This window comes from Myodes glareolus, chromosome 26 (assembly GCF_982192425.1).
Source record: "Myodes glareolus chromosome 26, mMyoGla1.1, whole genome shotgun sequence".
Taxonomy (NCBI): domain Eukaryota; kingdom Metazoa; phylum Chordata; class Mammalia; order Rodentia; family Cricetidae; genus Myodes; species Myodes glareolus.
In genome coordinates, this window is record NC_142051.1 from 3853568 (window position 1) to 3878246 (window position 24679).

Genomic DNA, 24679 nt, shown 5'->3' on the forward strand with positions numbered 1-24679 from the left:
CCTGTAGGGGCATTTTTCATACAAATTATACCTAACTAGGAAACAAAAAATGAAGCTGCTATGGTACAGAGGGTGTAGCAGAGACCACAGCAAGCCACCCAGGCATCTGAAGACCTGGCTCCAGACTGCACACTAGTGCATGAAGGGTCATGACAGAGATCAAGAAATGCACTCTTCTTCTTCTTCTTCTTCTTCTTCTTCTTCTTCTTCTTCTTCTTCTTCTTCTTCTTCTTCTTCTTCTCCTTCTCCTTCTCCTTCTCCTTCTCCTTCTCCTTCTCCTTCTCCTTCTCCTTCTCCTTCTCCTTCTCCTTCTCCTTCTCCTTCTTCTTCTTCTGAATTTTGTGCTTTTTGTTTGTTTGTTTTTGTAGTTTTTTTTCGAGACAAGGTTTCTCTGTGAGACAGTCCTGGCTGTCCTGGAACTCATTTTGTAGACCAGGCTACCCTTAAACTCACTGATATCTGCTTGCTTCTGCCTCCCAAGTGCCGGGATTAAAGGTGTGTGCCACCATTGCCTGGCCATGCGCTTTTGTTTTAAACGGACAATGGCACTACCGGCCCCCACCTACACTGAGCTCACATTTCCGGAAAGGATAAAGTGTATGATCTACAAGTAAAATGCAGTTTTGCCTCGGCTTCCCTTTGCATTTGGCTCATAAAGACAGCGAAAACCGATAATAGGTTTTCACTTTGAGCTATTTCTAAATGTTATGTCAGAAATTAGCTGTAAATGTTAGGTTCTCTGGAACGAGTCGACTTGTGGATGTTGTCTGTACTAAATGAAATATACCCACGAGCATGCTTCACTACAAATGAGAATCTCAAAAGAAAAATGTACTTTCCACGTAACTTTTAAACGTTTGCTCTATTGTATGAGAAATTTCGTGTGCGAAAAACCAAATGATGTCTTTCCTCAGGGATGTATGAAAAAGAGCAAGAGCATGGAAATGAATGTGTGTGCTATTAGCTGTCAGCTCAGCGCTTTCTACAGAGAGCGATTTTGATTCTGTGCTGTATATCCTTAGCATAAATGATTATTTTAAATGCATTATTTCTCTAATATATTCAGAGAGAATCAATAAATTATGTTTATTATGCAGAAGCAAGAGACATTTTATAATCTATGTGATGGTGAATTTCTCATATATCCATTTTGCTTTAGAATATTACTTGGCTGCAATTTTGCCCTGTCTTTAGGGATTAGCACGTAACTATAGCAACCTATTACAGAGTTTTGACTTAAAATTGTAAGTCACGTACCACACATCTGAAATAAGGTGTTTTGCTTAATTATTCAAGTCAAAGTAATGCCACTGACCCATATGCGATGTAATCTGGATTTCTGAGAGGGTAAATATAAGTATGGGGAAAGAGGAACTAGTGAAATATTTTTCCTCTCATAAAATTTCTTGCCTATCCAAAATCCAAATAGTGTTGTGTTTCCATGACAATAGAGGAGAGTTTAGATGGAAGGACATTGAGTGCTGGGGTGTCAAACCAAGGGGTGTCAAACCAAACCGTATTGTTACTGACTATCCCATGGCTGTGCACCTTGACATTATTGAATATGTATTTGAATTAATTGATTAATTAGGAAGAAGCAAGGAAGGCAGGCCTACGAGCAGGGAGCAGTGGGGATGAAGCTGGGATGAAACAAATGCTTGTTTCTGCAATTGTACGGATGTGGCAAAGATTCACTTTGACTGACGATGACCAAAAAAAGTAACACATGTTTAAAGAAAAATTTCAAATATGCTTCAGATTGATGTGCTGGGCTGCTCACAACTGAGACTGAGCCAAGACCTAAGGGTCATTTTAGGTGATCTTTTGACTATAAATTTGAAGGCAAACAGCCATCAGAGAGTCAGATGAAAGCAGTCTATGTTCACGGGAATACACGGGTCACCTTATAGTGGGGCTTTCAGAAGTAATGAGGGGCTGAGATAAGGTTCTGAGCTAGGAAACTACTCAGGAGATGACGGGTATGTCAGCAGCTGTTGGTAAACCTGGGCCGCAGTGAGAAAGGAGACTAAATCTGCGGTGATATGTGCCAACTTTAGACACTAAATTTGGCACGGGGCACAAAGCTCTGTGGTAGAGAACTTGCCAAACAATCCCAAGGACTTGGGTTCAATCCCTGCTGTCACACAGAAAAGTCACAAATACCATGGACTTTGCCGTTCTTGTGATTCAGAAACGCTCAGGTGCGTGTTTCACATTTAGTGTGAACACTGCAAGCAATGACAGGTAGGTCCGGGCCCAGCTCCTGTGCCAGCTGTGTGGGCATCCGCAGTCTCTGCACTCGACTGCTTCCGTCTCCTTGATGCTGAAGATTAACGTTCCACCAGCCCATTGCTTGTGAAGTGCTTAGGATACTACTTTAATTAGAGACTTGTTAAGGAAGCTTCACAGGCCACGTACAAGGAAGCAGGGAAATCTGGGTCAGTTTTCTAAATGTAATGCCTCCCCCAGAAAACATTGTCTTTAACTGCTTCACCGTATAAAACTCAGACCTCTGTACCAGAATGTTTCCAGTCCCAGTCAACCATTCCCCAGTCCTGTTTCCTGAGCAGCTATTGTTTCCTCAGGAATCATTCCAGACGCCCGGGATACAGTGATTAGAGTCATAGCTGATGTCCTCAGAGAATTCAAAATCCAGAGCGGGAGCTGACTAGATTAGAATATGGAACAGTTCTGTGTAGCAGATCATGGTGGGTTACCACACATGGATACCTTTAGGCCCAGAACTAGCCATCAACCTCCTAGGGCTGGATGAAGGGTGTGAAGGGAACAGAACATGCAGATTTCCTGGGAGAGGGGAATACGGATCCGAGAGTCAAAGGATACACCTAAGGAAGGCAGAGAGCTGGGCCTGTGTAGGGTGCCGCAGAGAACAAGATTCAGGGAGCTGATGGCAAGTGAGAAGGAGGCCAACAAAGTCGGGAGGTCCCAGTGGGAAAGGACAATCCATGCTGCGGGTTTTCTCTGAAGGGGATTGAAGCACAATTAATAAAAACTCAGAGACTGAAATTGAGGTTCAACCTGAAGGTCAGAGAAGCAAAACAGCCAGTTACCGACTCTTACCTCCACCTCAGTCTGAAATAGCGAGACCCTGCCTCCAGGAATCTCAGAATGAGACTGTGTCTGAGAACTGTCTCCTCCCGGTTTATAATCCTCTGTAGTTCTGGAATTAAGGGCGTGCATCCCTGCCACCTGGTTTCTATGGCAGCTAGTGTGGCGACTGAGCTTAAAGGTGTGTGTCATTGCTGCCTGGTCTGTAAGGCTGGCCAGTGAGGCTGTTTTACTCTCTGATCTTTGGGCAAGGTTTATTTATTAAAACACAAGTGAAATAGCACCAGAAGGACTCAGCATTAAGATTCCATTTTAGGCTGTCACTTCAGAGGAGCGAGTTTGGTTTGTTTGGAGTTTATTTGAAGTCAGGGTGGTTTGTCATGGATTCTGTGTAGAAGGGGTACCCAAGTTATTCAGAAGGGATTGCTGTAATGATTTCCTAACCGTGACACTCAAACCAGAGGCACTGAAAGTAAGAAACGGAACTGGATAACATCAGTTTAAAAGTTTCTAGAAATTTCATTATTTTCCATGCGAACTCTAGACCTCATGCATGCTGGATCCCAGGCAAGCACTCTTCCCCTGAGCTATACCCCTAGCCTTGATGAAAAACTCACAAGGAATCTGTCAGGGTGCTTGGATACTGGCTCCCCCTCTGGATTTTGAATTCTCTGAGGACATCAGAGACAGAGAGACGGATGGATGGATGGATGGATGGATGGATGGATGGATGGATGGATGGATGGTTAGACAGGTAGATGCATAATACAGTGGAGAAGCAATTGAGAAAGGCACACAACATGAACATATACAGTGTAAGATTTGCTATAGATATTTTGTTATTATTATTGCAGACCCCATTATTAGGCTCTTCCTTAGGTAAATAACAATTCAAAGAAAAAATCCCAAGGGGCTAAGATCAAAATACAAAACATCTCATCTTCCATCTATCAGTCTGTCTATCTGTCTAACTATGCATCTGTCTGTATTTCTATCTATCTGTCTGTCTGTCTGTCTCTCATCTGCCATCTATCATCTATAAGTATGTCTGTCTGTCTGTCTGTCTGTCTATCTATCTATCTATCTATCTATCCATCATCTATCTCTATCTATCTGTTTTTGAGGCATGAGGGTATATATCACTGGACCTAAAATCACCCATTTGGCCAGACTTCCTAGACAGTGAACACAAAGGATCCTCTTGTCTCTGCCTCCCCAAAACTAGGATTGCAGGCTTGCACCCACTTTCTTTTAACTGGTTCTACAGATGCTAGCTCAGGTGCTCCATGCTTGTGTGTGGAACTTTACTGACTGAATGTTCCCCTGGCCTATATCATCTATTCATATCATGGATATCCTGGCTTTCTTTTGTCTGATTATCATTTTAGATGCCAATGGGTGCATGGTGATTTGAATTTCTGGGTAATACAGATATATCAATTTTTTTCTTATTTTTTCTCCTGGGATAATCTACGCTGGGTCTGAACACCCCAGATTTTTTCTGTCACTCTAGATGGTAATAGAGACTGTCTCTTCTCAGTGAGTTGATTGACTCCATCCAATAAGTTTTAGTTCCTAGTTTTGCAGTATGTCAGTTAATCCATGTTAATTTGGGGGAAACCTAATTCTCTGTGTGTGCTAGTGGATCTCTGTCAGTGTCTCATTGTGCATGTGCTTTTGTGAAATGCCTTTCAGTGTTTGTCTTTCACAGCTGTGAGCCTTCTTTGGCCAGAAAAGTTACTGAAGGAAAAGAATGTGTATTCAGTAATAAGTATACAGCATGTTCAGGACAATTCAGAAATGGGGGCACCCTAATCAATCATGCTGTCTGTTTTACTTTTTTTTTTTAATAGGCAGCTTCAGGAGAGGCAGATTCTAAGATTCCCTTCCTTCCCCAGCCTCCACCCATCCTCCCTCCACTCCATACGTGAGGTGAATACCAAGTCCACTAGTTCCTGAGAATTCCTCCAGATGTTCCTAAGTAGATGTAAACAAGTAAAAATTCATGCTCATAAGCTTTTCTTACAAAGTACGTGTCGTGCAACTGTTCCACTCGTGACTTTTTTTTTTGCTGGAAAGGCCTTAGAGAGATTTCGAGATTGACCAAACAAACGGTTCAACGTAATTTGTGTCTGCATGATGTGCTTTGTATATTCATGCTTATTAAACAGTCTCTCATTTTGTGAATATGTGAATCATCAATCATTATTCATAAACTTGGGTTATTTTCAATATTTTGCTATTAGGAAATTATATGTATTATCATAGAGATGCTGATTAGTTTTTTTATTTCTATGAAAGAAATATTTATCAAAAGTTACTTTAAAAAGGAAGGATTTATTTTAGGTCACTGTTCAGAGTATAATCATTTATGGCAGAAACATCATAATAACAGGAGACAGTTGGTCATGTGACTGAAGGAACCTGGGAATGAATGATCTTGCCCACCCTGCCTTCTCCTTTTTATTCAGTCTTTACCCAGCCCACAGAGTGCTGCTGCCCACAGCTAGGGTGGGGCTCTTTACCTCAGTTAACCTAATCTAAAAATCCCTCAGGGATGTGCCCTGAGGTTTATCTCCTAGTCCGTTCCACATCATGTTGATAATCAGCATTAACCATCACAACATTCAAAAGCATATCTCTAAGAGATAAAGTCATGCAACCCTGGGCCAAAGGGCATATACACTGATGGCATTGATAACTGGTGACAAATTGCCCCCTTTAAAGGTTATTCTGGTTCAAATTCTGCTAGCTTTGTGTGAGAGCCTGTCTCACCACACCTTTGAAAACCTGTGTCAGCCAATTTGCAGACTTTTGTTATTCTGGGTGGGGAGGGGGAGGACTTCATCATACCTTAGTTTGCATTCTTCATAAACAGAGATAAACGGTTTAGTTTTAAGGGTAATTCATAACTGGTCCTGAGGCTGAATGCCTGTAAATCTAGCCTTTGAAGGGCTGGCAGGGAAGAATTTGAACTTCAAGGTCAACTTGGACTAGTAATAAGACTTTGTCTTAGAAAAAGCATTTTATTTCCAATTCTGTGATTTTTATAATCATACCACAAGCCTATTTATTGGACTTTGGCTTACAGTAAGATATAATTAAGTTATAAGATGCAAATATCCCTGATTAAATGAATCCCTAATAACTAATCTTTAACCAAAGTCAGTGTCTCTGTGGTTGACTGGGCTGTGGGTAGAGGAGTGGATGTCCTGACAATCCCTGGAAATTCTAATTTCTTGGGGAAATGATTCTGTTTAATATTGGGAAAAGTGAAGAAAGAATGTAATGGAGCATTTCTATTGCTGAATTAATTCATGTAGAGACTCAAGTGCCTTGATATCATTAGCTTTGATTAAACATCATTCTTGTAAAAATAATTAAGAACTAAAACTTGTTAGATAGGCAGTGTCTAAAAAAGATGAATATGGCCAGAATTGCAGCAATTAACTTGCTGCTCTTTGTCTCTGGCTGTGTGGCAGAAGTGGCCAGACCTGCAATGGCGTCTCTGGATAATTAAAGCTGCAATTTCACAGTCCAACTGCAGGGCTGATTTACTGAAGTCGAAAGGAGCCATGAGCTACCCATACCTTCACCGCTGCCTCTGTGCGTGCTTCACACACTGCTGATCAAGCTGTTACCTAATGTGAGGGAAAGAGATGCTTTTGTGTGTGTGTGTGTGTGTGTGTGTGTGTGTGTGTGTATTTTCTCCTTTTATGACTCCTGGAGACAGATCTTTCAAAATAAACACCTGCAAACTTTGGAAAACCGTCAGATTTGCTCTAACACAGCTTCTGGTCATACCTGAGACATGCACATGTCGGGACTTGACCAAAACAGGGCGCCCTGTTCTCCTTTTGGTTTCTGTGACTCCCAAACACTACCCCAAAGAAGTGGAGAGGAGATGGATGAAGGGCAGGATGATCTCATTGTTGGGTTTGCTATTGTTTTATGATTGGTTGGATGGATGATTGGTTTTCAATCCCTAACCTTTCTCAACCTCAGTGTTGACTTTCAGTACCCAAGATCTCCCCCTCCTCATCACTCTGCCCCCACCCTGCTCACTTGAAGAAGGACTGAGGCAGAAAGCAAAGGAAGCCGAGTATGCAGGACTGTGGGTGACAAAGTAAGGGCCACTGGGTCAGGAAAAGACATCTTAATAAATAGTCCCACATTCCTTGGTGACTTCAGATGAGCTCAGAAGGGTTTGAGCAAGTCTACCCATTTTCTCTTGTCAATCCTAAACAGTCTCTCTCCCGAACTGGCTGTAGCTCTTTCCGTGTTACTGATTTCAACTTTCCGTGGTCTCCATGGTAGCTTAGGCTTCAACCCAATCTTTTAAAAATAGCTTTCTCCTTTGAAGGGACTCTTCCCCGTCATAAATGCCTGGGTCTGTGTGGTGATTATTTGGGCATTTTTGCATGCCTTTGAAGCTAGCGCAAGGTAGTTGCCACTGCGATCGCTTGTCAACTCAAGAGTGTGCGTATGTGCGTGCATCTTCATTCAGTATATGTGTAAGTTTGTGGGGTGGGTGTGCACATACAGCTGTATGAGCGTATGTATAGAGAGGCCAGAGGGAAACGTGGGTTGTTGTTTCTCTGACCTCAGGTTCCATCACCTTCATTATCCTCCTCCTCTTCCTTTTCTGAGACACTGTCTCTCACTGTCTAGAACTCATCAAATGGGATAGGCTGGATGTCCAGGCAAATCCAAGGGATCCATCCCTCTCTGCCTCCCCAGTCTTGGAATTGCAAGCCTTTGCCGCTTTAATATTGCAAAGCAGCACTTTACCACTGAGCTATTCCCCAGTAATTTGAAATTTGAAATAAATTTATAATAGACAATTTAGACAATAGGACAAATTAGAATATAATTGTCCAATAGTATAAGTGGACAAAAGCCTATGAAATATCAAGAAAAAGTCAAAGGATTTCTTGTGTATTGTAAGAAAGTACCAGCAGAAATTACACATGGGCTATCAAATATGTAGCTTAATGGTTCAAAGACAACTCGGGAATTTTAACCTAAGTTTAATGAAGATGCTTTGGGTATGAGTGGTGGTGTTGAAGAAATCCATAGCTGTTTGGACATACTGAGACAGTAGATATGCCTTGTAGATGTCCATACCATTGTGTGAATATTGAAGCAGGTAGAACACATGGACAGGGTATGTATTCCGTGTCTAGAGCTTATGGGGAAAGTCCTAATTGCAGACATTTAGCACGGAAATGAATGAGGAGTATAGGCGAGAGAAGAGGGCCAAATCCTGATGTATGGCACTGTTTGCAAGTCTGCAAACAAGGAGATGGCCAAAGAGGCACAGACAATTTGGCTGAAGTATTGTCAGTGAGCTAGAGCCATGTGGAGAACCCCAAATCAAGCAGAAGAGAGTCAACTCTGCCATTCTGCTGAAATATTGAGCGTGAAGATCACTGTAGGTTTTCAAACAACATTAAAGATGATGGGCATGTTTCCTGGAGAGGCTTGTGGCTGGAAGTGAGTGCCGCCTCTGCTGTGTTTCAGGGGCCTACTACTTTTATGGTTTTAAACTCCAGGGTGCAGTGGCATTTTATTTTATACTTGTCCAGAATAAACATAATTCAATAAAAAAGAAATTGCACCTTAACATTGATTTGAAGGAAAAGAGAACAAATCGGCGTGCCCTGGGCAGCCTTCCCAGAGCTTCTCAGGCTCGCTGGGAGATGATTGGTGGTGCCCAGGAGGACTTACGTGCCTTTTGCCATATTTCACCTTTTAAAATAAAAATTTATAGAAGCGAATTAGGAACTTTCTTTAAAAAACAATAAAAAGCAGTTGTTTCCAAACTGGGTAATGAGAGCAGCCTGTCTGTCGTTTGTCCTTGCCCGTCTTGGAAAGCAGGGAGAATGGTGTACCACCAATATGTAAAGGTTGCAGGTTCTCGTGATTCAGTTGCCTCTTGTTCTGCCTAGTTAGAATGCTGAACTACATTGGGGCACGCAGGGAATCTGAGCAGCCATTGTGCATTTTAGAGTCCAGCTTTACACAGAAAACATCTTTGGAAGTATTTAATGAAACAGACAAATCAGATTTGTGTAATTAGTGATAATTATGCATAAAAGACCAGGTGAACAAATTTTTCCCTCATTCTAACTTAAATTTTTGCAAGGGACATTAGCTCTAGGATCACCAGAGCCCAATTAAAGCGGTAATTTAATAAATGGTCTCCTTGTACCATGAAAGAATTGGCATTGCCCGTCTGATGTGCCTGGTTTCGGGGAATAAGTTATACCCATTGGAGGATCTACCATATCATATGCTAGAGATATGTTTTATGCTTAATAGTTTTCTTATGTATTGGGTGGGGTTATTTAAATGTCTTTGGAAGGAGAAATTTTTAGTCTCTTCAAATCTCTATTTCATTCTGGTTATTATGTGTAAGAAATTGTTTTCTTCTGCCATCAAGGTTCTGTATTTCCCATATAAGAAGATAAAAACTTAAGCAAAAGAAATTCTAGGCTTAAAAAAAAAGACCTCTATTTGAATGGTTTCGGTTTCTACCAAATATGATTAATTCACCTGTCAAATAGTAAAGGCATCATGGAGTCATTAGCATTTAGTAACCAATAGTGTATGCCAAGGACTTGGCAATACTGCCCTGATTAGCTCCCACTAGTATAAAACTACACACTATTATCCCATTTGAAAGTTGAGAAAATTGAGGCTTAGAAAATAGTTAGCATTGTACAAGGAGAGAGCAGGTTAGAAACAGTTATGAACTTGGGGCGCATGTGCCTTCCCCTGTTGGGGTTTTGGCTCTCTCTGAAAGAGATTATATTCTTACTTCAATCTGTCTGCAGGCAGTCTAGACTGAGGTAGCTGAGGAACGTTAAACAGTGCTTACACATGGTATATAACACAGACTTGCACCTTGTCGGTGCAATGCCATAAAATCAGACACGTGTGAAATAAAGAACTACTTCTCTCGCGTATCTCCGATTAGCTTACCGTCACCGGTGGCAGAAAAAAGTACATGTGGTGAGCATGCGGCCTTGTTGTGTGGCATCTGTGATAGCTGGCAATCTAAATGAGAAGAGATCGCATTTGAGTGCCCTTCTGGTTCCGGGCCCTTCCCAGAACAGCGAGCGTTGCTCTGGACACCTCTAGGATGCGCAGACGGCTGTTGCCTTAGCCGGTCTCTGCTGCGCATGCCTGTGGCGCAAGAAGGAAGCTCTAGGGTCAAAACTAGAAACTAAAGGAAATGGGAAAGGATGGTTTAATTCTGCAAGTTGCTTCAGGCTTTCTCATATTTCTCTGTAATGTTTAACATCCTTTATTTTTACTCTGTTTGTAAATATTTAACAAAGATGTCAGAGCTTTCTACCCTTTTCTGCAAGTTTTTTTTTTTTTAGCCTAACTGATGTTAGCTAAAATTTCTGCTAGTTACAGTAAAAAGAGAAAAAGAAACAGAGGGATATGCCTGGGAATCACCTCCTCCAGGACGGCACTGGCAGAACAGCACCAATGCTCCTCACATATGTCAGCTTTATGATGTCTGTTTACATAAATGTGACAGTTTTCAGATAATGGGCAAACACTTGGCTTATTTCGAGCAGCGCATCTCTAATTGTCAAAGAAGCCAATATCTGAGCGTCTGTGCCCACATTAGCCATTGTATGGTGTTTACTCTTTCTACCGCAGTAAATACTGAACGTTTTCTTAAACTTGTCTTAAGCAAAATAGCAGTCAATAAAGGCTGCAGTTTTCCATCGGAGAGAAATGGAGGCAGGGCAACATTTAAAGCAGTACCCAAAGTGTTCAGTAGGGCTACACACAAATGCATATCCTTTCTAGCTACTCCTATGTAATGTGGGGGGGGACAATACATGGGAGATTCATGCCCCCTCTCTACAGCACCTGCTGTTTTGTACTTCAGTTGGTCACTCCGGGCACCGGGATGCTGATTCCTCGCATAACTGTGCTCTGCTGCAGAACTGCAGCGATGTCTTTCGTCTCTGAGGACTCGCACCCTAAGCTAAGCTGATGTTTTCATGGAGCATCTCGGGATATCATGATGTGGAAATATTACATTCTGTTATGTAGAATGCCAATGCCTTGCTTTATGTAAGTTAAAGTGTCAATTTCCCATATGCTTTCTGCAACCTGGGAGTTCCTAGAATACCATGGGAGGTACAGTCTCCTGCTGCTTGCTTTAAATTCCCTACTGCTGGACTCCAAGAAGCCATCAGGATGAAGATGGTGGTTTTCAGTTTCTTCCCATTGTGCCTTGTCCTGTAAAAAGGGACAATAGGAATATATCGGGGTTCAGAGCCCTTCCTGAATCCTCTACTTCACTCTACTTAGTACTGTCTGAAAATAGAGCGCTACGTAGATGAGTATACTATATGCACATATATGGAGCTGTATAGGCGTGATTTGTATGTTTTACGTGCACATGTGCACACATCTATAATGTATTCTTCCCTTCCTGCAGCTCTCACATGACACTGATGCACGACTTATTGCAAGTGTAAACCATGTTTGTGCCAAAGGCACCGGGTGGTTTGCCTGTCAACATTGTCTGCTATTTAAAAAGAAAAACTTCTTGATTTCGTACTATAATGTGACTGAAAATTACATGCACAGGCGCACTCTTGTAAAGTTTGACTTTGTAATTTTGAAATGCCTCAAGGCAGGTGACAGGGCATATGAGATTGAGTCAGGGAAGTTTCAGTTCTCACAAATGGACCTCCTCTGAGGTATTCCTGCTAATAGAATTCGATAGAGTTGTACATGATTGCTTTCCTAATTGAAGTGTCCCAAAGCAGACTCAGAGCCCGGTAGGGAAACTGACAAGGAATGATGGGCACAAAGGGTCTTTGTCCTGCATGTCTGCTATTGTTGGTGGTCTGTTAACTGGAAACCTGGAAGGGTACTGCCGGGTATAATGCTGCAGAATAAGTTCCAAATTAAACACTCACATTCAGTGGCATTGGAATGCATTTTTCCCGGTCATTCTAATTAAGTATAAAAGCTAAATCTTTGTTCGAGCAAGATTTATGGAAAGAAACGGTGAAGCTGATAAGGTAGATATAACCCAAGGAAAGTCAGACAAGCAAGTAATTCGTGAGGGAAATTGTCTATCTGAATAATTTGTCTCAGAAGCAAATGAAGATAATTTGAAATTTTTTGGGCTATTAAATCCAGGTACCTGGATTTTAATTTTTTACTTTGCTACTGACAAATTGGGTTACAATAGACCATTTAATATCGGATGAATTTTCCAGCTAAAAATTCAGCAAGCAATTTGCCCATAGCATTAAAAATATATATCATATATCTTCATTTTCATGACGGAATGTAGAGGTACTGAATTGGGCAGCATGAAAATTAGTCTACAGTTGTAAGATTCCACCTTTTTTTCTTTTCTGCAAGCATGTTTGTCACGTGAATTCTTCATAATGATTCACCGTGGCAGCTTTGAGAAAAGAATAGTCTTTGTAGTTAGGTAGAGCTGAGTTCAAATCTAGCCTTTAATTCATAGCTGTTTGGCCTCTGGTAGGTTTTTAATTTCCCAGAGGTCAAATTTTTCTCATGTTTAATAACTTGAACTTGTTATAATACTTATGACTACACAATAATAGTTATGACTATAAAGTTAAATCCACACTCTCAAAAGTTCTATTACAAGGTAGTGTTCAGAAAAGATATTTGTTGCTCTAACAGAATGCCACTGGGCCCTTCTGGTCACTCTGGTTCCTTTTCCACTAGAAAGGGTCTTTTACCCTTTGAGCAGCGGTGGTTGATATCTGGGTAGATTATTGATGCTATTCTAATCAATTCTCTGTGATGTCAGCGTTGACTAAGTGGTAGTTAACATCTGGGTAGATTATTGAGATTATTCAAATCAATTCCCTGTGACATCAGCATTTACTAAGTGAGGCAGCTGAAGCTCCAGAAGGACTAGAAACTCATGCAAGACCACACATGGAGCGACCCACACTCTCGCACTACAGGGAAATTCTATTAAATTATAAATGGCTTTTGAGTCACCCATAAAAAAACTTATTTTGGTCTTCACACTCTTGTGAAGTTTTATCTGTATAATCACTGTCTCTTACTGTAAAACCAGAGGGTATCCAAAGTCTAGCTTTAGATAACAGAAACCAGACTGCCTTGATTCTGACAGACGAGTAAATCCTGCTTTAACCGTGCATTAAAGACACATGTCATCTGTTGGATAAGCAGTCATCTGCTCTGGCTTGACCTAGAGATGAATTAGCCAAGAAAACGACAGGACAACTCCCGGTTGTGTGGAACGTGCTCTTCTCCGGGCATTTGCTGTGATTTCCGCCCGTTTGCTGGTCCTGGGCAAGCAGATATTTGTTCTGAAGCATGATGCAGAGGCACAGATACACACTTAGAAACTAGCCTTCAGTTTTGGAATTTCCTTCTTATTTTAAAGCTTGACTTATTTTATGTGTATGAGCATTTTGCCTACATGTACATAAGTGCATGACATGTGTGCCTGGTGCCTGAGGAAGGCAGAAGAGGGCATCAAATCCCCAGGAACTGAAGTTACAGACAGTTGTGATCCACCATGTGGATGCTGAGAACTGAACTCTGGTCCTCCATAAGAGTAGCAGAGCCATCTCTAGCTCCAAATCATATTTTTTTTAAAAAAAAATATTTAGAACCAAAAATAAATTTAGAAATGAGTCCTGCAATTGTCCAAAACCAAGAGACATGACAATTTGGGGGTAAAATGACCAACTTAGGTGTTAACGATCTGTGCACTTGTCGCCTGCTGGAGGCCAGGGTGATCTGCTCAGTGATTCGGCTGCATGCACAGCTCCTGAGTCTCAGGCTAGGCGACAGTCCTCCTGCTCCCATCCCAGCCCTGGAGACTGGCCTGGAGAGCCAAAGGACAGGACGGGCAGACCACACCACCCTGTCACCTCGCTTTCCATGCTGTTGGTAGATAGCACCTGGCCCAAGATTTATTTGCACTCCTGACTTCAGGAGCTCTTGTGAAAGGTTTGAAATACTGTAGTTAATAGGCTATGGGCAGCGTCTAGAATAAGAAAGGAGAAAAGAGAGTGCCCTCGTATTTATTCCCTTGAAGATTACAAACCACTCGTGGGAAACAGTTCATCAATGCTCCATCAGTAGAGAATAGCAGACACAGGGCAGGGGGAGTAAATCTAGACAGATTCATCTCCTAGATTCCTTAAGCCTCTCGTCTATCAGGTATTCTTTCAAGAGGTTCGCTTATGTCTTGAAAGATCCTTGACTCTTGTATTATAAATTAAATCAAGACTTTGTGACAAGATGTAAGATCCCAAAGCTTAGTGAGATGGCTTTTTTTCTTCCTAAATTAAAATTTCAAGAGATCATCAAATATTGTTCCAGGTGCCTGCATCTGCTACACCTAGTGACACACAGTACTCACAGTGGTTGCTACCATGTGACGGCGTGCATTTCTTTATTCACACAGATAGAATTCCCCCCACAAAAATGCATGTGCAAAATCCATAAGCCATGATTGTAAAAAGCCTTGTTTCTGTTCTTCACTTCATAGTAAATTTGGGCACAACATTTAATCCGTGTAACCTCCATGTCCTCAGATGTCAAGCACTGCAGTTGTACCCAAGCCAAACACTGTTTTGAGTGTTGATAAAATATGAAGTGCTGAGAGGGTAGGGCATTTCATATGCCCACACTGCCCTAGCATTTGGTGTAAGAGTAGCTTCCTGTCACGGTCACCAAGTCATACACAATTTAGGATAAATGATGGCAAGTTATTCCTTTGGTGAAATTAATTTATATATTTTACAATTTGAAATTGAATTGAGATCTCATGACCAAAAATAAAAACTCAATTCCATACAAAGTTTTTTAGATTTGTGCTGGTATATAGTGAGGGCCTGGTGTTTTTATATGTTTTTATTAAATTTATTTACTTATTTGTTGGGGAAGGAGACCTGCTGTATGTGCATATTGGTTTCCAGACATCAGACCTAGGGTGTCAGACTTGGTAGCCAGGCCTTCACCCACTGAGTCATTTCACCAGCTGGCTCAAACCTGTTTGTATCAATATAAATGAATATTTCCTAAAGTGTGATGTACTTCTTAAACAAAATTTAAAATGCAGTTTTAACTAGCTCACACTAGCTACCCTGAGGCAATTCATATTTTCCATCCACTTGTCATTCTAATGTGACTGTGGACTCTGTGTATTCATCTGACTGTGGGAAATCAGAGCATGTCACCTGGAATCCTGTAACGATAAGTCAAAGGTTTAGAGTGCATATATATTCCTTCCTGCATGCAAAGGACAGGGACTAAGTACTGACTTCAAGATATTAAACAAGGAACTGATATAGTAAAGAAAATGGGTCTTATGGGAAAGAATGCAGCTCTCTGTAGATGTTGATTCTGTGCTGAGACAGGCCTGCAAAGGCACAACTATGGTTCTCTCCTTACTGGGGAGTTAACCAGCAGGGAGTTCTCATTTGTGGCTCAGACACATTAGCAATGGGAATGCCAGTGGCAGAAAATATGCAATTTCATGCTCATTAGTTTTAGAGAGGATTTACAAATTAACCTGGCCCCTCTTCCAGAAGGCCTGCAAACACTAAGGAGCAGACTTACCACAGACCACTTCCATGAAGTCTACCAGATGTCCAGGGCCACAACGGTCTTCTCTGCCCATGTATGCCATTCTGAGACTAGGATGTATGGTGGATAATAGTGATCTGACTATGCATGGGAGGGCACGAGGTGAAGGAGACAGTGTGACTGAAGCTTTACCCCATGTCCCTAGTAGTGTTAGTAGTGTTAGCTTTGGTATAACAAATACTTGGGAGAAACCATTTTAGTGGAGAAAATGATTGTCTGGGTTCATGGTTTTAGTACATTGTATGTGGTCCTGTGTGCTTGAGCAGAACACCACGGTGGCTGGAACCCATGGTGGAGCAAAGCAGCTCAGTTTATGGCTGGCAGGAAGCAAGACATGGAGCAGGAAGCTATTCCATCTCCCAGTGACCTCCTTGCTCTAGTAAGGCCACACTTCCTATTTTTTATCTCCTTCCAGTCATGTCACCATCGCATGAACTTAGCAAAGGATTACGCAGTGATAGACCAGAGTTGTCAGGATCCAGTCACTTCCCTATAGCCAGTGTGGTCATTTCCCAAGTGTGTGAGCCCGTGGAGCACTGGGCACATTAAATCATACAAGTGACTATGTGGTTAAGAGTAACACAGCTTAGAAGACACTCTAGCATTATAAAGAATTTTTCACACCATTTTTGTTTTGTTTTTTCCATTTTTTAATTTTTGAAATTATTTAATTGCAACATCTCTCCCTTCCATGTCTTTCCTCCAAACCCTTTCGCACACTTCTCTCTGTTCTCTTCAAATTTATGGCCTCTTTTTTCTTTGTTACAGCATGCACGTGTGTGTCTGTCTCTCTCTCTGTGTGTGTGTGTGTGTGTGTGTGTGTGTGTGTATGTGTGTGTGTGTGTGTGTGTGTGTGTGTGTGTGATGTATATGTATATACATATGTTCCTAATATAGCCTATTAAGTCTATATAATGCTGCCTGTATGTTTTGGGGCAACATTTGTCATAGGACTCCCAATCGCTGTGCTCTTCCATCTCCTGCTCCTAGCTTTACTTGTTTACCTGTGCAGCGTTGAGACCTCATTTGGGCTTTGCCTGTCTAGTGGTCCCTTTGTTTTTAAGGTGAAGCTGTGCTGTTTGAAGACTTTTTTAATGTCTAAAACTATAAACCCTGGTCCCATAAGACCATAAAGCACATCTGTCTCTGAATTACAAAACTATAATGAAACCTGCCAACTCAGGATGGACATTAATGTCATGCAGATGTGAAATAAATAGCGAGAGAGAAGAGGTGGATGGAGCGAGAAAATCTTTTCTTAATAGGAAAGAGACCGTGATGGAGCAGATTCCTACCTCACCCCCTACCATCAAATTCATCTCATCCCCATTCCCTTCTGCTTTCAAACTAGCTGTGTGGACTGCTTAATCAGGTTAGTGAAGGAGATGTGATTCACTCATTTCTTAATGGTACATTGCCAGTAGGTATCCTTGGCTGTAGGCTCCACATGTGTAAGCGATATTGCTCAAACCTGTGCAAACTCAGAAAACTGCAGACCATCTGTCCAGGGGAAGATGCACCATGTCGCTTTGATGTGTCCCAAGCAAAACAGGATAGGTTTAGCTGGGACTGATGGATGGGTGAGAACAGGAGAGAGGGATGAGAGTGTCTCTTTGAGCTTGAACTTCACCATATGGCGGCTTCACCATACACATCACCTTAATGAGAAGAGAAAGATGCAAGTCCCTTCTGTTACCGACACCTTTTCAAAGTTATCTTCAAGGGATCTTAGAATTCCGAGTATCTCACTAAGCCACCTTCGCGCTGCCCTGGATTGGAAGATGGAGGCTCGGGAGAAGGAAGCGACCACAGTAGGTTCAAGTGGAACAGGAGTTGACATCGACAGAACCAATGCCTAGAAAACATTGCACGTAGGCAAACGATTAATTTGTTTTTCCAGATCACGATATTCTCTTTCCAGCCATGATGGTGGTTCTCCCTCTCCTACCGGGCCCCATCTCTAAACTGCCCCCTGGAGCACAGGCTTATTTTCCCCCTAAGGAGAATCAAGCACCGTATACCACTCTGCGAGTGGAGCCTATGAGGTAAAAGGAACTCTGCCAATGCCAATCTTCTTCTACTTCCATTATCTTTTATTCTTTTCCATTCTCAGTGTGCACGTAGTAGGCACTAACATTCATGAGCGCTAATTGGATTCAAGGGACAGGTTACTCTCTTTGCCGTGGGTTTCATTGTGTTCCTTGTGGAAAGCAGTCTTTTCTTCTGCGTCTGTAATGGCACATGGGAGCCTTGTCGCATGAGACGCCTGTCTCCTACTGCTGGGAAATGGTCATAATGTTTAAGTGCGCCAAGTATCTTTTTCTTTTCCCTAATCAAGGAGTTTAGAGATCTGCTGGCTTAGCAGGTACTTCCATTGTGCATAATTAGTTGCTAGGAATTGTTTAGCCTGGGCTGATTAGTCTCAGCCAAAGGAAATTAAATTTTATTTTCTTCAACAAAACCCTGAAGACAGTCAGAGTGGTCCTGAACCATGGTCACATCCAGTACTGAGAAGCTCAGATCCTGGGAATGGCTTTGTTTGAAAGGCAATCAGGCAATCCCTGAAGGGTATGATAACACAAGGGACCTGAGCCCACTCCTCACTTTGTGATCCTCCCAGATCCGGTGTAGCTATGGTGCTGTAGCCAGATCACTCCTATTTTTAAGTTGATAGATAACAGCTTCACTTGGAATAAGTGATCAACCCAGGAAAACAGATTCTTGCTTCCTGTGCTTTGCACGTGAATGCTCTGGACAGATAGGGGCAGGTGAGGTGTGCAGGGTAGTGTGCTGTCCCCATGACACCGGTGGAGTCATTGGCGAGAGGGGGAGCGTCAATTAAGGAAAGACTCCATAAGATCATGCTGTATGCTGGCAAACCTATAGGGCATTGTCTTAATTAGTAATGAATGGAGGAGGACCCAGTCCATTGTGGGTGGTGCCGTCCCTGGGCTGGTGGTCCTGGGTTCTGTAAGAAAGCAGGCTGAACAAGTCATGGGGTGTAAGCCGGTAAGCAGCACCCCTCCATGGCCTCTGCACCAATCAGCTCCTGCCTCCAGGTTCCTGCCCTGTGTGAGTTCCAGTCCTGACTTCCTTCAGTGACGAACAGATACGCCCTTTCCTCCCCAAACTGTTTCGTTCATGGTGTTTCATCACAGCAATAGTAACCGTAACTAATACATGAGGGGCAGATGGTTTCCCTACCCTGGTTTGTTGTTGTTCTAAATGTATACTTACCTAAGCCCTGTCTGAACTTCTGTCACCATTTTTATTTTCTGTGTCAATAGAGGACATTCCACCAGCCTCCCAGAATGACTCTGAAAGGACCCTTGCTGTCCTTGGTCATTACCAATATTCAAATCCCTGTGACAGGGGAGGCTGACGTGTGTGACGACAGTGATTGTCCAGCTGCAGAGATGCCTGGCTGTTCTGACACCCTAGACAACATTTTCTGCCACTTTAGCATGTGAGGCAGAGAGCAGTGACTCACCAGCTGAATGTCTGTTTGACCTCCATGGTGGCTTTTGAGAGGACCCCTTTGTGAATGGTATTGACTATCGGTGACCAAGTTACGTGTGAAATAGTCAGACTCTATTTCAAGGAATGCTCAGAAAGATTTGTTTTCTGGCTGGTGGTGCACATCTGTAATCCCAGTTCTTAGGTGGCAAGACAGAAACATCAAGAGTTTAACGCCATCTTAATTACCTAGCAGATTCAAAAGCAATGTGAGCTATGTGAGACCTTGTTTCAATAAGTAAATAACTTGACAATTGTTTGACAAATTGTTCAAAAAAGCTGAATAAATGAAAAAGAAAATGTATATTTAATACCAATTTTATAAATAGTTACATATTTCTAGCTTGCCATGCTACTAACCACAAAATCATATAAAGTGGTTTAGGCTGTCAGTTCTTAACAATTGGATTATGATATGACATTAACAGGGATAGTCTGTAAACCTGGATCCTCTGACACTTAAAACCAAAAGAAAAAAAACAGAGGTGGGTGGAAATATGCTAATGTACTTTTTTATAATACCATAGTCTATCAACAAAATATTACTGAATGCCTATTGCATATGCTATACTGAATTGCTATGACTCAGATATTTCATTATTTGATCTATGTTTCTTTTCTATGTATGAAAGCGGTTACCTCCCTAATGAAACGAAGTAAAAGTATTAATATGTATCTTAAAAGAAATCCAAAGGCTCTTTTAGGACCATTCTGGGAAACAATGGGTTAATTGGCATTGCTTTTAGGTGTTTGTGATTCAAAGATAAGGCTGAGGTACTGCAAAATTCTGTCAGCAACGATGAGCACATGTTCCTCTTGCAAAGGAACAGAGTTTGGTTCCCAGCACCCATGACAGGTAGCTCACCATCCCTTGTAATTCTACCTCTGAAAAATCCATTGTCCTCGTGTGGCCTCTATGGGCACCCACAATACATGGTGCACGCATATGCGCACCCACCCACACATACACACACAAATTTCAAATGTAAAGCTGAGCCCATGATTTGGTTCTATTATGTCATTTATAAATATTCTTCACTTTATGCAAACAGATGAGGAAGGAAAATAGTGTGTGTTCACATTTTCACAGTAGGAAAGGATGCCGAGCTACAAAGGCATATCCGTGGGAGGTACACACACCATGCCATGTTTGTTGGTCTTGTGTGCCAAGACACATCACATCCTTGCCTGATACAGCATGCGGACTTATTATTGGCCTCTAAAATTTTGTCTGTCCAAAAGGAAACGAGACTTTTAAAAGTGTGAGGATAAGAAAATAAGAAATTCAGTTTGGGCTAGCTTTGAGGGTGCTTCCTTTTACAGATCTCTCTGGGCTTCAGTGTTAACCCTTTCAAAGCTGTTTATGGTGACATGTAAGTATGAAATTCTGTGGATAAATATACCAATCAGCTTAACAGACACATGGCAGAGAAACCTCCATGGGTTCCCATGCTTTCATGTAAAGGATTTAGAATTCAATTACAGGCTGGAGAGACAGTTCAGAAGTTAGGAGAGCACACAGCTTTTATAGAGGGCCTGGGGCTCAGTTTCCAGCACCCATGTCAGGTGACTCACATCTGTCTGTAATGCTAGCTTCAGGGGGTTCAAAACCTCTTCTGGTTTCTGTGGGAGCCTGCACTTGTGCACACATACCCACACAGACACACACACACTTAATTAAAAGTAAAATAAGGAGCTGGAGAGTTCAATCCCCAGCTAAGAATGCTTGTTGCTCGTCCAGAAAACCCAAGTTCAGTTCCCAGCACTCATTTGACATTCACAACCATCTGTAGCTCCGGTCCCAGGGCATCCGATACCGTCCTCAGGCCTCCACAGGCCTCAGGCAGGCACACACAAGGTGCACAAATACATAGCAAGCAAAACAACTGTACATATAAAATAATATAATAACTATTTTACATTTTTTAAATAAAATAGATGAAAACAAAGTATACGCAGTCTTTCCTGCCCCTTGGCGTCTTACAGTGGAGTGACTGCTAATGCTCCTGCCTGTTTTGCAGACCAAGTTTGAGTCTGTGTTTCTCTAGATCGCCTCAAGGGAGTCTAAGTCCGTTCGGGATTAGGTAGCTCCATTAGGTTGTACCAGGCATCTCCTCTACTCATGCCCGCCTCACTCCCATCAGGCATTGCAGCCATCACCCTGGCATCTTTAGCAAGCTATTCTTAGCTGATATTGAGGTTTTCCTGTTTGACTATTTGGCCGACACAGCTTCCGACTTCTGGCTAAGCTTTTCCTTTCTCATGCGCCTGGGAAGGACGTACTTGCTTCTGGGAGGGGGTGTGTGTGGCACGGGAATGGTGATACTGGTGTTGGTCAGATGGCCATCTATCATTCAATTTCAACCTTTTTACTAGAGGATCTTAGGCCTAAACTGAGGAAATCACTTTCAAATATAAATGAGAAAACAGTTTAACAGGGCTGACTACTTCTATAATGCAAACTAGGTGGATTTTGTATTTTAAAAAATGGTCTCCTTGAAATAGAACATGAAGAGAAGGTAACCCAAGAGTTCCCTGGGAAAATCTCTGGTGCTCATTAAGAAACTCCAACATTACACTCATCAGGGCCTAACTGACGAATTGAAAACTGAAGAAGCCTTAAGTTGCAGTTCCTGAGCCTGGGTATGTAATTGACATCCCTTGGCTCAGTGTCTTTATAGGTGAACTGTTGCCAAGTCATGGCTAAGGAAAAGAAACACAGTATTGAAGCAGCCTTGTGAGTCTCAGATTTTTGCACAGAACCAGCCTGTTTGCATGACAGTTGTATGAAGTGAATGTCTGGTTATTAAACTAACAATGTGGAAAACTCACTCTTCAGGGGGCAATGGGTGGTGGGACAAATGGCCACTTTCATGATGGAATGCTTAGATTTGTTTTGTGATTTTTTTTTTTTGTCAACACGGTGTTTGCAATGAGAAGAATCCAAGACCTAAGAAGCAGCATGAATGCTGTTGATTGTTTGGTACCCTAAAGCCACTAGCTTTGTTATGCTTGGAAAAAGTGAACAGAATTGTGTGATAAATGGCATATGAACATGAAGCGACATGCCTGCCGTTTTTCAAATTAATTGCCATTACAGCCGTGTTAATCTTTCCTTTTGTTGTTGCTTATAGAGACATTGCTCGTTTCATAAAGAAACCCTGAACTGTTTACAGGAAAAAAAAAACACATCCACATCGTAGAGAAGAAATGAGCACTTTGCTGCGGAAACACACACAACAGAGCTGCGAGAATTAATGGGCACAGCCCTCGGATGATAAACCTTGCTACTGAATTAAATGCTTGTTGTATTTAATAGTCTGCCATGTGCAGTATGGTTCCTTTTAGTCCTTTAATGATTTGCAGTTAAAATAATGACAGCCGAGCAAACGGGCTTCAGCATGGGATGCTGGGTCATTGTTTCACCCAGATGACTGAACGTGCTGGGGAATTGTCTGACGTGGTTTCTTTTCCTCCAGCCCTATCAATCCCGTTCCTGAGATGCTTACGGCTTTTGCTCCTGCCACCATCTCCTTTCCCATTCATGCAGATGCTTCCATCCTAACCTGGAAGCATTGCTCCTTACTCTTCTAACCCTTCTCATGAGCCTCACATTCCCTACTCACAGAAAACCCTCGTCCAGTCACTTACAGTCTGGTGGGCCCACCTCCTCCATGATCTTGACACCTAGTGTGGCCATCACTCAGATTCTTTGCTGCCGCTTACACGTCTGATGCTTTGGACCCTCTGTCTTCTCAGTTGCTCTCTGTATTGCTCTGCTCGTGGGTTTTTAACTCATTCTTAAAGAGAACTTACGGCTCTTTGCAATGCACATCTCCTTTTGCCAATCCATCGTTCTTCCCCATTTCTCAGCCTCTGCACTCTTACCTCTGGAATGACCCCGCCCTTCTGCTTTACCCTGAATGCTGGTTTGTGCTCCCAAGAAGAACCTACTAACTGTTGTCTTGATTCTCTTGCGGTACTAACGCTCTTTCATCCGCTTCTCTGAAATACTGCATCTCCTCTCCTTTCCTTTGTTCTCCGCTGAGCCATTTTGTTCAGTCTTTATCTTCCTGTCACACCTATTCACTGTTTATTGGTAGGTGTAGACAACAGGCAGAGGATTGTTGTGCCTACTAGCACACTTCTTAATATTTTTAAAATGTCTCCGTGTACATTTTAGCTTCCAGTCCTTACCCTATGAGTAGTACAGGAGAACTGTGTCCCTCTTTCTCAAGAAGAAAGTGATGTTCAGGACATCTGCTCATCCTAAAAACTTACCCAAATGTAGGGCTCAGGTTACCAACTCTTCCTCCTGCCCCTTACTACCTCTCTCTCTCTCTCTCTCTCTCTCTCTCTCTCTCTCTCTCTCTCTCTCTCTCTCTCAAAGAAGGATTGTGATCCATTACAGATCTTCACTACACTGGAAAATGGATGGAAATTAACCAAACCCTTCATTGTACCGTTGCAGATGAGAGTCCCTACACTAAATCTGCCAGCCAGACAAAGCCGCCCGATGGAGCATTGGCTGTGAGGAGACTGAGCATCCCAGGTTAGACCAGACTGTTGGATATTTCAGCTGTTTTACTTATTTGCGAAACCCTGTTATTTGGTGGTCCTAAATAGTTCCAACTTGGTACCCATGTTACTCCTAGAGCATGGACTGCATTCTACACGACTTGTGCAAACAATAAACAGAAACGAGGTCAGGAAACCTCACTGGCCTATGAGGATTCATCTTGCAGCCTGCCACGGCAAAACTCTTTGTAAAATGTCTGGAATTGATATCAACTCTGTCTTTTGCTGGTCTTGACCTCTGGTTTCAGCAGGATAGCTTCCATGACAACATCCATTTCTTTACTGAAGTGCCGGCACAGCAGAACCATATGCCGATGGTGTGGGTAGACCAGAGACTCCTTTCTTCTCATCTCTTCCAACTTAGTTTGACTTCTGTTGGATGACTCTTGTAAAACTCTGGGACTTTGTGTCCCTGGGAAGATGGCTTGGTTTCTTGTGTTACAATGAATGACTTTTTTCACACAAAACATTTGTAAGAGATATATTAAAATATCTCTACCTCAAAACCAGTATTTTGAAGTTTTGAATTTGAGAATGATATAAAAGCATGTACACTGTCAAATTAAAAAGAGAAAGAAATGCAAAATACTATCTCAACTTGATAATTAGAAAAGCATTTACGAGAGCACCTGTGTGTAAAAGCTGGGTTAAAAGCATTAATAGGATTTAAAGAGCCATTTAAAATATGTATATATTTCATTAAGCACGGCTAAAGATAAACTATAGGACGTTAGATGAGAGTAATTTTGGCAGTTAGGGTGTTACAGAGCAGCATTTCCTACATTAAGTTGAATAGGTTGGCCAATCAGTTGATGAAAAGGAGGTATTGCATTTGAATAAGAACAAGATGAGTCTA

General features: G+C 42.0%; 1 protein-coding gene across 10 annotated transcripts in view; it reads left to right on the forward strand.

Annotated features, from left to right (window-relative positions):
- The window catches only part of Grip1 (glutamate receptor interacting protein 1), a 634564-nt gene that overhangs the window by 429741 nt on the left and 180144 nt on the right, over positions 1–24679 (forward strand). For 8 of the 10 annotated variants that reach the window (XM_085683147.2, XM_087902104.1, XM_087902105.1 and 5 more), the window contains exon 2: positions 23717–23797. The exons of the other annotated variants lie outside the window; for them this stretch is intronic. In XM_085683147.2, the coding sequence (XP_085539273.2) occupies positions 23717–23797 (81 nt within the window). The remainder of the gene's footprint in view (positions 1–23716; positions 23798–24679) is intronic. 10 annotated transcript variants of the gene reach the window in all.